Consider the following 14,047-nt stretch of genomic DNA (forward strand, 5'->3'; position numbering starts at 1 on the left):
TCAACTCTTTTTCCTGATTCTTCCTGGGGGAAAACCTAAAACGGTAAGTAGCTGGTGGACCTACAAGACCCCAGACTCTTCTTTCCTACATGCATTCATGTTAGGTGGTGCATGCTGTGTTCAGATTTCTTTTTCCCCATGGACTTGACACCTGAAACGAGTCTGTTTGATCTCTGGTAGAGGGCCTTTCCATGTCTCTGATCCCCATCCTTCAGGATAGGGAGCATCTTTTCCATAGAAGGTCTCCAAGTAGCCCAAGCTGTATCCTTTCCCACGTGGAACTGACAACACTGCATTTCCAGTGTATGAAAATACCATTGCGTTTGTAACATGGTTTACTTCTGGATGTCTTGTAGAGGCCTGTGTAAGTGATCGATTGTGCAAATATCATTTTTATAAGAAAATGGAATCAAGTCATTCTTTAGGCTGTAGTTTTAAATTTTGTCTTTGAAGAATATTCAGGAGAAGGCACTGAGACAAAGGGGGCTGGAATCTTTTCAATTTATGGTTTTTATGTGGCTCTTCTGTCCCATCACTTAATATCATGCTTATCACATTTAAAAATTCCCCACAAATACAGTTTCAGCGGGCCTAGGAGGGCACGGTGCCCCTAGATGTGCATCTTCCTGCTTGCCATTGACCACATCTCGTTTATTGTGTGACTAGGTGGAAAATGAGCATCACAGATGTCCTTAGCGCCGATGACATTGCAGCAGCCCTGCAGGAGTGCCAAGGTAAAGGGCAGTGGGGCAGGGGTGGGTATTTCCCAGCTATTCACGCCTCCAGCAAAGCCGCAAAGATTAAAATGTGAACTTTGCTGAAAATTCGTGGGATCGGAGAGTAAAACCGTTATCAACGAAAGAACTACAATTGTAGAGCATAGGATTCCATTGCTGTAAGGGGAAAGAAACTTACTAAACATGAAAAAAGAAATGTGTGGATACCATGTAGCCTGTTTGAATGCAACGAGTGCATTTCCCCCCAGCGGGGGAATGTAGACCAGCACTACTGGAGTCTCGGACACACAGCCCGTAAACACAGTAGGGGGAGGCATAGAGGAGAAAGAGGGGAATAGACAAAAGCGGACAGGGAAGGTGGGGAGGGAGACAAGAGAGGCTATCACAAAGCCACCCAGTCTTGGCTGCGGCGACAGCTTGCACTAGTCACAGCCCTCTTTTTCTTTTCTTTTCTTTTTAAGAGAGAGAGAGAGAGAGAGAGAGAAAGGGAAGGAGGGACAGGGAGAGAGAGAATCTTAAGCAGGTTCCACGCCCAGCACAGAGACCAATGCAGGAATCGATCTCATGACCCCTGAGATCACGACCTGAGCTGAAATCAAGGGTCAGATGCTTAACCGACTGAGTCACCCAGGTGCCCCATCTTTTTTAAAAACTGAGAACAGAGCATCCCTGTAGCTCGATATCATGAGGGGTTTTGATAACTTATGCTTACAGCACCTTGGCCCAAATACAGAATGTGACCCAATGAGCCTCAGAATAATCCTCTCTCTGTCCTTCAGACCCAGATACTTTCGAACCCCAAAAATTCTTCCAGACGTCAGGCCTCTCCAAGATGTCGGCCAGCCAGGTGAAGGATGTTTTTCGGTTCATAGACAATGACCAGAGTGGATATCTGGATGAAGAAGAGCTTAAGTGAGTTTTGTCCTGAGCTTGCGTGGCACCCTTGACATTGCTAGGTGGGTTGGAAGCAGCGGAAGCCAGTTTGGTCAGTATTTCTTCAGTGGCCAGGATTGACACTGGTTGTTCTGCAGAGCCTCATGAAAGGGAAGACCATGAATCAGCGGGCCACGCATCTATCCTTGTGAAGCTCTAGACACAGGCACTGAAGACTGTAGGTGCAAAACTGCATTCATTGTAGGTTTTTTTCTTTGGCAAATGGACTTAACAAAATCTGAAAAAAAAATTTTATTTTTTTAAAATGTATTTATTTTATTCATTTGAGAGAGAGAGAGCACGAGCAGGGGGAGGCTCAGAGGAAGAGGGAGGAGCAGACTCCCCACTGAGCCAGGAGCCCCACACGGGACTTGATCCCAGGACTCCAGGATCATGACCTGAGCTGAAAGCAGACGCTTAACCAACTGAGCCACCCAGGCAGCTCCCTGAAAAAAAAAAAAAAAAAAAAAAAACAACCTTTAAAAACAAAATGCCCACCCATAGTTGCTACAAGGAAGGCAAGTTTGGCTTGTGAAGACCTTTGACAGAATATCGCAATGGCGGGGGACAGGTGGTTTGCTTCGAGAGAAAAAGGGTAAGCACAGAGACACGGGGTCTTTCAGAAAATTCCCATCAATCTTGATTGTCCTGCAGGTTTTTCCTCCAGAAGTTCGAGAGCAGTGCTAGAGAGCTGACAGAGTCAGAAACCAAGTCCTTGATGGCGGCTGCAGACAACGATGGCGATGGGAAAATTGGAGCTGATGGTATGTTCACACCTGTACCCAGCACAAAAGAATCTAACTCTGGAAGCAAGCTGGGGGACTTGGGCCATGAGAGCAGGCAGACGTGGTTAGTGAAAATCCCCCTTTCTTAACCTTGCTGAGCTTCAGCCTTCTCATCTGTAAAATGGACCCGCCGTGAGGATATCAACGATATGCCCTAGAAGCTGGTCCTGTGAGTCACTGTCTATGACCCAGAAAATACCCTTCACCTGACCAGGGGACTGGCTATGGCCTGGCTAATGATTTGCAAGACACCCTAATGCATCATGGCAATAATGTAAGGAATTTCTACCACTGGGATTTATAGGCCTTCTGAATAAGGGAAGGATTGACATTCTCAAGTTGTGTCTCCTATCAAAATGTCTACTGACTTGAGGAGGAAAGCCTCTTAGCTTTCAAGGGTTCAAACAAACACGTTTTCTTGGACATTAGCCCACCGAGTGGACAATATTAGAGTAGATCAAACACCCCGTATGGAGTCTTTTGGGTGCAGAGCCCAAATTCAAGTTTAATATAGCTGCATAGCTGTAGGATGATTTTCATCCCATTCAGTTATGCGGCTTACATGCTTTTTAGCTACACTGTGCATGCCAACTCAGAAGAATTTATGCATGATCTTTATGGTGGTACTAACGAAATTTAGAACGCCTATTTAGATTCTCCTTTTAAAAACCTACCCAGAATCATACCACTATAACTTGCTACACAGGAGTTAATGTAGCTTCTGTAGATAGCTCAGAAAAATAGTTGAGGTAAGAGAAGGCTGATTTATTTAAATCTAACCACAAAAAAAAGTTCCAGATAGGCAAAGTGTACCAATAAATATAAAGCAAAACCCCAGTTTTCCATTTCAATCAGTCACATCCACTCATTTTTATCATTACCGTTATCACCATCGTCTTTTAGTAATACAAACTCTTGGGGGTAAGGTTAGAGTTCATCAGAGAAAAGTGAGTTCCGACGCCCACCCTATGAATTATTTCCTACATCTGCACAATGTAGCTTCCGAAAAGAGGAAGAAAACCCCCCATCTCTGTCTTAAAGTAGCCAGACAGAGAGCCGAGCAATCCCAGATTGCAATAGGCTGTTATACCAAATCCATGCACTGTCAGAGACAAATTGCTGGGCTCACAAGTTCTAATACAAGGAGCTCTATTGCAAAGCGGAAGATGTCTGTTAGATTATGCAGGAAGATGGGACACTATAGACCATCTCCATCTGCGGTCCGTAACACTTTTTTTGGTCTCCTTTTGTGTCCTTAGAGGGGCCAAGCCCATCATCTGACAATCTGCTTCCTTTCCTCTTCAGAACCCCCCTGGCCACCACACGTCTGTAAAAATACCCAGCCATCCCCACTGATGCTTTCTCGCCTCTTCTGTTCTAGAATTCCAGGAAATGGTGCATTCTTAAAAGCCCCAGGCTGTGGAGATAGAGACAATCAGCCGGAAGGCCTCCAAAGCCCAGGGAATGGGAAACCCCCCTTTCTCCCCCTAATTTATTCATTCCCACACACACCCCCCGCCCCGAAGTGCTTCTGCAATTTGCTCCCTGTTTTTGAGAGGTAATAAGACAGTCATTCATGAATTTTCAGTGGTCAGTATGCCCTGATGACTCCTGTAAGGCCCTCGGCAGACAACGCCTTTAAAATTCATCCAATAAAGATACATTTCTCATCATCTGCTGATGTGTGGGTGTGGTGGTGTTGTTTTTCTCAGCAAGGTACAGGGATGAAAGCAATTTGGGGGCTGAAGGCTTTTAGAAAGACTTCCGGTCCTATTAAGCACTAGGCCAGCCACAGTGGGGTGTGCCAGCAAACAGAGAAAACAGGTTGGGAAAGAAAAAAAAAAAGTCACAAACAAATGGCACCGTCAGACTAGGATTTTCTCAGGGAATTTTCAGAGTCTGAAAGTAATATGAAGAGATTTATAAAGAGCATAAAATCACCTTTGCTTATGCGTTAATGACCATGAGAGATTTACAAGCCAACAGTACAGAACAGAAAAAAGTGGGAGTCTGCAGTGGTCCCAGAGCTAAGGAGACTTGCTCTGCCAGATGGGCACAAACACCCATTTTCAAGCTTGCTTTGAAAAAAATTTTTTTTTCTCTTAGAAAAACAAGCTATCTGAGACTTGCCTGCTCTGACCCAACCTCCTGCCACCGCCCCCTTCTCTCTCTGTCTTCACTTTCCTGGCTCTCCTTGAAATACCAACCTGAGCCAATTACACGGAGAATTGCCTTCACTTGGGAGGTGAGCCTCGGGGTCCTATTACAGAGTTTTCACAAGGGTGGGGGAATCTCAAGCCAGGAAACTCCCGCAAGGCTCATGTCCAGGTGGCAGGTTCAAGGTGTTGTCTCTGGCTGACCCCCAAGAGTTGAGGACTCCGGGGGGAAACTGAGGCATTTTCCTGGGAGCCTGCCGAAAGGCTCACACTTTTCACTCCACGCCCAGGCTGCTAAGGCCCTGGGCCCTCCTGGCTTGCTTCCTTCACACTTAAGTAGCTCAGTGACTTTCGAACCCCTGTTTTCTGAAGGGGCCGTGTTAGGGCAGCTCTTCAAAGCGTGGGGTGTATATGACAAGGGGGCCTCCAGAGATCAACATATTTATTTTAATAACCATGTATTTATTTTAATATGCATTCGGAAGAAATTCAACGAGCACAAACACGTGATTGCAATATCGTCGCGTTAGAATGAGGCCAAGGGGAACATCAGACATTTCAAAGTGCATCCATTTGAAGAACAATGTCAAGTAATATTTGAGATGGTGTTTGAAGGGACAAATTCCATAAAGGGCACTCCTCGTGCCTCAGTCTTCCTGGCAGGAATCAGACGAGGTCCTCCCCACCTCAGCTTCCCTCCCTTAGTGTGTGCAAATGTCTGCCAGGTGCATCTGTGAATCGCCCAAAATAAAGACAGCAAGAGCGCCTTTCTGACCAATACTGGCAAGCTTGGAGCCTTGATTCTTCAGACAATCCACGTGTTGCCGTCACCTCCACGCCACACACGGATACTCTGATCCTTCTGTTATTTCACATCTCCCCATTAGCTTTACCCAGCCAATGGTTCTTTATCCCTGCTACAGCTCTACATACCTCAAAGCGAGCCTGCCCCACTCTTTCCGGGGGGATCTGGCCACCATGCACCTCGGAGAAGCCAGGTGAATGATGATATTTTAAAATAAGGGTCATGAGCTTTTAATTGACTAAGCAATCATCCATCATCCATTGGAGCTGCAGAGGCAACATCGTCCTAGTCTAGGTGAAGATCATCAGTTTCTCTTATTTCTTTTCTGTCACTTAGGGCATCTGTCTAGGGATAATGACTGGAGGGGTTATATGGAGCACCCAGGGGACACTGTGTCATCGGGTCATACTGATGTCCTGTCTTGGGGAAGATGCTTGGAAGAAGATGGATGTCTACAAAAGGATAGATTGCCACAGATTTTCCACAGATAGGATTATGGTCAGTTATTCATGAATTTTATTCATTCTACCGTTTCAAAATGACAAGCCCAATCATATTTGCCCATGTCAGGTACATTGCTTTTATATTGTTCCAACCCAGTTTTAGGAATTTAATTTCAATTGAGTCGCTCTCAAAAGACAATAAGTAGCAATCAAAAGGAGCCATCTCTCTGTATTTACCACCCAAGAATTGTCAGGTGGTATGCTTACATGAAACAACCTTGTCTTTACTCATAGTAGATTTAAATTATGTTGTTTGGATGTTTGAGTGTGCTGGTGAGGGGGTGGGCAACACATAACTCCACCCCTAAATGCGGTAACAACAACTCTGGGCATTTGAATATAGTAGTTATTTTTCTGGTTATTTTTCTAAGTTTACGTTTTGCAGAGACATTAGCATTTCCAAATGTTTGGTAAGTATAATTTGAAAACAAAAAAAAAGTTTTCAAAAATTACCCGAGTTTAGTCATTATACAGACTTTGTACAAAGTAATTCATTTTTAAGTGCGTCTTATTCAGTATGTACCTAACCAAAGAGAGAAAGGGTTCATAACAAAATGTTAAACACCGGTTATCTCCAGCTGGAAGGATTACAGAACAGTGCGATAAGACGGAGGCCTTTGAAGAAACGGAGCATAGTAACTAGGGAAATGAAAAACAGATGTAGAATTTACCCAGTTTTTGTCACTAAGCCAAAGTAACAATTTTGATTTAAAAAAAACTTTCAGGCCAAAGATGTATCCCACACTCAAATGAATGAAAGCCCTGCATACTATTCTGTTCCTGAAATTTCTACTCATTTCGTTGGACTCATTTATATTTTTACATACTGAGGAAAAAAAATTTTTTTTAAAGATTTTACTTATTTATTTGAGAGAGAGAGAATGAGAGAGAGCACAAGAGGGAAGAGGGTCCAAGGGAGAAGCAGACCACCCCGCAGAGCAGGGAGCCCGATGCGGGACTCGATCCCGGGACTCCAGGATCATGACCTGAGCCGAAGGCAGTCGCTTAACCAACTGAGCCACCCAGGCGCCCCTGAGGAAAAATTTTAAATATAACATAGCCAGAGTCAAAACTGGAAACAAAATCCTGAAATTGTAACAATCTGGAAAAGGGATTGACAAGCACACAAACAACTTTACTTTTGTGCTTGCTTTCTCGATTTTTAGCTAATTTGCCAATGACCACCATCCTACCTCAAGAAGGGGATGTTCTCAGCAGTGGAATGATGTATTTCGGCTTTGACAAGAGGGCCTAGAGTGCATGATAGGTTACAGAAGTCTGTTTTTCCTACTTGCTTATAAAATAGGGCTGCGACAGTGGTTTTAATTTGAACTCTTTTTACTTAATTGTAATTTTGACTTACAGTTCGGTAGTTTATAATTTAATGGAATGTGATTTGAAAGCCAGTTTCCTGAATGCGCTTCATAGCTGAAGCTAATAATAAGAATTATTAAAATACTTCAAACATTATTGGGTATTTTGTAAAAAGATTTTATTTATTTATTTGACAGAGAGAGAGAACATAAGCAGGGGGAGCACAAGCAGAGGGAGAAGCAAGCTCCCCGCTGAGCAGGGAGCCCGATGCAGGGCTCGATCCCCAGACCCTGGGATCATGACCTGAGCCGAAGTCAGACGCTCAACCGACTGAACCACCCAGGCGCCCCTAATTATTGGGTATTTTGCCTCAGCATTCGCACATTACCAAATATTGACATTAATTTTTAAATACATGGTTTTCACCTGTTATTCCCAGCTCAAAAACAAAGCATAGGAAAAACAACAAAGATGGGAAGTTCTGTTCACGTTGACAAACTGCATAGTTAATTCTGTGGGACAATGCAGTTTAATTTTGTGTAATGAGTACTCAGGAATCCAATTTCAAGCAAAAACCTATCTTATATCGCTCCTGCTAACGTGAAGGTATGGTATTACTTTGCAAACACCTAAGACGACAGATGAAATTGGAATCACGAGGCTCGTTTCCACCTGGCCTGTTAACTTATTCACTGGGAAGACTACTAGTTTACATGAGGTTCTAACTGGTTTCAAAACGTCAGCGCTTTCGGGTAAGGAGTAGATTTTTGACGTTTTCCTAGGAGTTCTACAAGGAAGGGAAACGGATTCACATCCTTGAATTATTTTTAAGTGATGAAATATATTTCAACAACATAAAACACCTGCGTCCCTACCCCCTCACTTTATCAACTCTTGACACCGCTGGTGTGGTGGCTTTGTAATAGGTCAGCTTGCTTGGGCTGTAGGTCCCCAGTCTTAGGTGGGCCTGAGATTTGCGGGTGGGGGAGGTGGGAGTGAAGCAATAGGCATTCTATGTATGCTCCGGAACTCAGCATGGGGCGGTCACCTATCTGCTGGGTCCCCTCCTTGGTGTGGGGTCCTCCTTTAGCCCCCAGCTCCAGGTGTGTCTCTCCTGCTCTGACAAAGTACACCAGCTTTTCCTGGAGGAGCCCCCCCTCATCATCAGGGCTGGAGGCAGGGAGAGACTCAGGTATGTTCCAGTCTGTCCTCACTCACGCCCGTTCTTCCTTTCCCGCTTCCCTTCCCGACAGCAGACCTAAACTTCAGCAGAGATGAAGGCTGTAGCCTTACAGAGACTGTTCAGGTCTCTCACTAGCACCTAATACCTGCGGAAGAGACAGATACATCCAGGTATCTCCTGCTTTTCAAAAGTTCAAGTTGCGTCACTTCACTTTTACACAAAACCTACATTAGTGCCTGTTTACTAAACGAAAGGAATCAAAGTCGATTTCACTTTTACGAAAAAGGGGGGGAAACAGAAAAGAGCATTCAGCGTTGGTTTTGCGGCCTGAGCGGGAACAGTAAGAAGCAGGACAGACCTTATTTATCTTATAGCTGAAAGTTTATATCCTTTTACCAGCCTCTCTCTGTTTCCCCCACCCCCTAACCCCTGGCAACCACCATTCTACTCTGTTTCTATAAGGTTTGGTTTTGTTTTCTAAGATTCCATCTATAAGTGCTACCACACAGTATTAGTCTGGCTTATTTCACTTAGCATAATGCCCGGCAGGTTCATCCAGTGTTGTCTTGAATGGCAGGATTTCCTTTTTTCTCACCGTTGAATAATATTCTATCCTGCACATATAAGCCACATTTTGTTTATTCATTCCTCCATCGACAGACACCCAGGTTGTTTCCATACCTTGGCTATTGAGAATAATGCTCCAGTGAAGATGGAGGGCAGAAATCTCTTCTAGATAATGCTTTCGTTTCCCTTGGATACATTGCCAGAAGTGGGATTGCTGGATCATACGGTAGTTCTATTTTTAATTTTTCTGAGTACCCTCCATACTATTTTCCATAGTGGCTGCTCCAATTTACATTCCCATCAGTGCACAACGGTTCCCTCTTCACATTCTGGCCGGTACTTTTCTTTCATCCTTTCCTAAAACAGACCTAACAGGTGTAAGGTGATACCTCATTGTGGTTTTGATTTGCATTTCCCTGATGATTGATGTCGAGTGTCTTTTCATGTACCTATTGACCTTTTTCTTCAGACTAAATGTCTATTAGGGTCCTTTGTCCATTTTTAAATTGGGTTAGTTGGGTGTTGTTTTTTTTTCCTATTGAGTTGTATGAGTTCCTTGATATTTTTTATATTAACCCTTATCAGATGTGTGTTTTGCAAATATTTTCTCACATTCCAGAGGTGGACTTTCCATTTCATTGATGGTTTCCTTTGCTGTGCAGAAGCTTTTTATTTTATTTTTTTAAAGATTTTATTTATTTGAGATAGAGCAAGAGTGACAGAGAGAGCACAAGCAAGGGGAGTACAGGCAGAGGGAGAAGCAGGCTCCCACGGGGCTCAACCCCAGGACTCTGGGATCACGACCTGAGCCGAAGGCAGACGCTTAACCTACTGAGCCACTCAGGCGACCCTGTGCAGAAGCTTTTTAGTTTGATTTACTTTCAATTGCTTATTTTTGCTTTTGTTGCCTTTGCTTTTTGGTATCATATCTAAAAAATCATTGCGGAGACCAATGTCAGGGAGCTTACCCAGGTTTTCTTCTAGGAGTTTTACTTTTCAGTAAACTTCAGTAAAGACTTTTCAGTCTTTACATTCAAGTAAAGTTTTAATTTTGCATTCAAGTCTTTAATCCATATTGATTTTTGCGTATGGTGTAAAATAGAGATCTAGTTTAATTCTTTTGCATGGGGCTATTCTGCTTCCCCAATACCTCTTGCTGAACACAGAGCCCAACATGAAGATTGATCTCACGACCCTGAGATCGTGACCTGAGCAGAAATCAAGAGTCACTCAACCAACTGAGCCACCCAGGCACCCCTCATTTCCATTTTTATTTCTCCTTTGACCCATAGGTTCCTCAGGAGAATGTTGTTTAATCTCCACATATTTGTGAACTTCCCAGTTTTCTTCTGGTCGCTGATATGTAGTTTCATGTCATTTGTGGTCAGAAAAGATGCTTGATGGGATTTCAATCTTATTAAATTTTGTTAAGACTAGTTTCGTGTTCTAACATGATCTGTCATGGAAAATGTTTTGTGTGTGCTTGAGAAGAATGGGAATTCTGCTGTTACTGGATGGCATGTTCTGCAAATGTTTGTTGGGGCCATTTGGTCTAACTTGTGGTTTAAGTCAGGTATTTCCTTCTTGATATTCTGGTAGGAGGAGAGCTCTCTCTGCGCTGAGCCCAGGTGAATGGCCACTGGAGGGCGCTCCTATCCTATTTAAAACCTGCTTTTTGCTGCAGCGCTGTAGGGCTCACAGGTGCCTGCTGACTATCAGAGCCAGGTAATTCTGGGGTCCATCCCTTGGTTGGTGACTGAAATGTTGGCACACTACATGTGTGGACAAGCTTCTTCCAGGGAGATACTGGGGACTTGGTTTTATTCAAGTGAACCAGAGGGGAAAATCGGGTATAGTGCCAACCAGCTATTTTGGGCTCCTGGAAGGACTACAGCCAGCCCCTAAATGTGTGCTAGATTAGAAGCCAGACCCTCAGGCAGCAGCTTGTAAAGTATACAGTCAAATTCTTTCCAGGGAAAGATTGGCATTTTGCCTGTTCCCTTGGTACTGAGCTTTGAGGGGATCGCCATGGTGAGTGCTCACGTGCCCGTTAAGAACTACTTCTTTGCTGGGGGGCGCCTGGGTGGCTCAGATGGTTGAGCATCTGCCTTCGGCTCAGGTCATGATCTCCAGGTCCTGGGATTGAGCCCCATGTCGGGCTCCCAACTCAGCTGGGAGTCTGCCTCTCCCTCTGCCTCTGCCTCTCCCCCTGCTTGTGCTCTCTCTGTCTCTCTCTGAAATGAATAAATAAAATCTTTAAAAAAAAAAAAAACTACTTCTTTGCTATAGTCTTGTGGGTCTAATAAATGCAAGTCTCATTGACATTCAATGTTAGGTGTTTTGGAGATAGGGCTGTGGGTTGGAGTCTTAAAAGTCTTAAAAGATGTATAATCCAAACCCAGAGAGAGGCTAGGAGTTGAGGGTTCCCTCATTGTATGATGCTGTGCTCAGGTGGGGGTTGTGGTGAGGCGGTGTCTCCGCCCTTCCTATCCATTTCGATTAGGGTATTTCCTCACTTGACTGATGTGTAGGAGTCACTCAGCTTGCTTCTGGACTTCTCTCCGAAGGAACTGTGCTGTGCGTAGCTATATATTCAGTGTATTTGTGTGAGGAGGGAAGTTCAGGAGGCTCCTCTATTACCATCCCCAGCTTCACAGGGAAGCAACTACACATCCTCTCTACTCTGAAGTCTCCAAAAACATCTAAGTGTCTGTCATCATCACTCCTCCCACACTGCATCCATGCACACCCTCAAACTATGAGAGAGGGAGATGCATCAACATCTAAGCTTTCTTGCTTCCTTGGCTTTTGAAACTTAAAAAGCACTTGGATTTCTGGGTTTTTGTTTCATTTTGGTTTTGTATCATCTCTCTCCTGGGTGCAGAGGAGGCAAAGTATACAAGGAGGTAGAAGTGTGCCGGGGAGAAAGCTTGACTAATACTATAAGGTGCTCTTGCACCACCTTTGTATAGTACTTTGTACTTTACAAAGTGATTTCATTTGGATCATCTAGTGTAATTCTGCAGTAACGCTGTGAGGCAGGTACTAACCTTATTTTGCCAAGGAGGAAACAGATTAAAGAAGTGATCAAAGGTCATTCAAATGATAAATGGCAAAAGCAGAACTAAAAATTCAGGTGTTCCAACTTCAGCCCTGGGCTCTTCTACTTTTCCGAGAAGTATTTACTCAGAGACAAAGGAGAGACTTCTTTAACCTGGAGTTTTCAAACGATGTCCCAAGGTCCTGGGCAGGTGCTTTAGGGTCCCCAGGGGAGATGGGAATGGTGGGTAGCACCTGGGAAAAGCCAGACGAAGATACTCTTAGACCTTAGTAGATCATAGATGGTAGCTCTGCATCTATTTTATGTATTACAACCCCACAGACTTTTGGGGGATAAAGAACAAGAGAGGAGAGGGGATTCTGCTATCTTAAAATATTTTTAAATTATTGCTTTAATACCAAAACACTGTATCTAGTGGAGAATTTCATGCACCAGAGCAAGTTAGTTGGGAAAGTCAAGAGCAAGTAATGATAACCATTTGTTGAATAATGATGAAGTGCCGGACACTATATGTACAATTCATAGTCTCATTTAATTCTTGAAGCACAATTCCTACTAGGTAAGCATTTACTCTTAGTCATTTTACAAATACGAACCAGAGGCGGGAGAAAGGCTAGGTAATCGGTCCAAGGTTTGACACCTTGTGAGTGATAGGGCTAGGATCCGTCTCACGTCCAACTTCCAATGCATCTCCTCCCTAAACATGAAGGTCTATTCTGCCAGTTTAAATAAGAGGTCCTGTTCCTAAACTTCGTCTGTGACAAATGAGTCAACCTAAGCCAAGGTCGTCTTGAGTTTGGCCAAGCGGGCGGCTGCAAGGGTTTGAACTCCCAATAAGAGAAGCCAGAAGTAACGAGCTGTTCCAGCCATGTCACAATCCACAGAGCTCAAAAGCCAAGTGACTCCCCAAAACTAAGAAAGGGCGATGCCCTGCTCGCCAAGGTCCGGGATTGGGCACTCCGCGGGGAATGCCACACTCTGGTCGGGCTTTGACCACACACGCCTCGCCGAGCCCAGCGCCTTCGCATCTGCGCGCAATCTTCCTCCCCGGAGCCACTGGGATAGGGGTAAGGCACAAACCCCATCGGTTTGGTTTGATCCAGCGGTCACCTGAGGTCTCTCAAACAGGGATCAAGAAAACCCATACACGCCAGGAGGGACCCTGTAGATGATGGAAGCGGGGCAAATCGCCCAGCTGAACGCTCATCACGCAGAGCCTTCCTTTGCGCCTCCACTCTCCCTTCCAAAAAAAAAAAAAAAAGAAAGAAAAAGAAACTATGCCCGTTCTATTTTTCTTTAAATACGCAGCCCTCGCTTCAGCCAGGACAGATATCTGGGAGCAACCAAAAAGTTTCTCTTTCACCTACACTCTCAAATAAGCAGCACCTGCCAGAGAAACAAACGGGAAGGAACCCTTACCGGGCGCTCGCCAGAAGGGGACGCTGGGCTGCGGGTTCTTTTTCCGGGCCGGCGGCGACCACTTCCGGGGCGACCGCGAGCGAGGCGGAAGTGCGGTCTCCTCAGGGCAGCTGTCCCTGGGCCGGCAGAGGGAGGCTCCCGAGGCGGGGGCCGGGCCGGGATGGCGGCAGCGGCGGCCGGGGCTGGGGCCGGGACGGCCCAGGAGAAGCAGTTCCCGCCGGCGCTGCTGAGCTTCTTCATCTACAACCCGCGCTTCGGGCCGCGCGAGGGCGAGGTACGCGGAGCGGGGCCGCGCGCGGTGTCAGCCGGCGGTCGGAGGAGGGCCCGAGGGCGGGGGGCGGCCGCGCCGGCCGGCTACCGGCCTGGGGAGCCGTGGGGGGCGCGCCCGGGAGGGGACACCGCGCAGCACCTGTCACTCCCCTCTTCGGGCGGCATCGACCGAGGCTTTGTGCCAGGTGTGCTTCCGGGCCAGGGAATAAGCGGGGGCCAGACAACGCCGGCAGGGTCTCTCTCGGGTCCTGGATCAAAGCCTGGGTATTGAATGAAGGCTCAGCAGGCTCATTATCACTCCGCACGGGTTGAGT

The 14,047-nt window shown here is 45.6% G+C and overlaps 2 protein-coding genes across 3 annotated transcripts in view; both read left to right on the plus strand.

Annotated features, from left to right (window-relative positions):
- Positions 1-673: 673 nt before the first annotated feature.
- On the plus strand, positions 674-3,862 carry OCM2 (oncomodulin 2). The gene is made up of 4 exons (XM_028088410.1): positions 674-734; positions 1,517-1,649; positions 2,325-2,434; positions 3,837-3,862. The coding sequence occupies exons 1-4, from the start codon at positions 674-676 to the stop codon at positions 3,860-3,862; spliced, it is 330 nt and encodes a 109-aa protein (XP_027944211.1).
- Positions 3,863-13,542: 9,680 nt separating this feature from the next.
- CCZ1 (CCZ1 vacuolar protein trafficking and biogenesis associated) overlaps positions 13,543-14,047 on the plus strand; it is a 30,779-nt gene continuing 30,274 nt past the window's right edge. For both annotated transcript variants that reach the window (XM_028088444.2, XM_088016714.1), the window contains exon 1: positions 13,543-13,737. In XM_028088444.2, coding sequence (XP_027944245.1) covers positions 13,624-13,737 — 114 coding nt within the window. In that variant the 5' untranslated portion in view covers positions 13,543-13,623. The remainder of the gene's footprint in view (positions 13,738-14,047) is intronic.

The sequence above is a fragment of the Eumetopias jubatus genome, unplaced genomic scaffold (assembly GCF_037043125.1).
Source record: "Eumetopias jubatus isolate StellerSeaLion01/CBP00866 unplaced genomic scaffold, mEumJub1_p1.0 scaffold_12, whole genome shotgun sequence".
NCBI lineage: Eukaryota > Metazoa > Chordata > Mammalia > Carnivora > Otariidae > Eumetopias > Eumetopias jubatus.

What these genes read in the sequence shown, in the direction of transcription:
- OCM2 (XM_028088410.1), top strand. Translation starts at nt 674, where the DNA reads ATGAGCATCACAGATGTCCTTAGCGCCGATGACATTGCAGCAGCCCTG. An exon ending in AGCCCTGCAGGAGTGCCAAG is followed by an intron (nt 735 to 1,516) that starts GTAAAGGGCAGT and finishes TCTGTCCTTCAG; the next exon opens with ACCCAGATACTTTCGAACCC. An exon ending in CTGGATGAAGAAGAGCTTAA is followed by an intron (nt 1,650 to 2,324) that starts GTGAGTTTTGTC and finishes ATTGTCCTGCAG; the next exon opens with GTTTTTCCTCCAGAAGTTCG.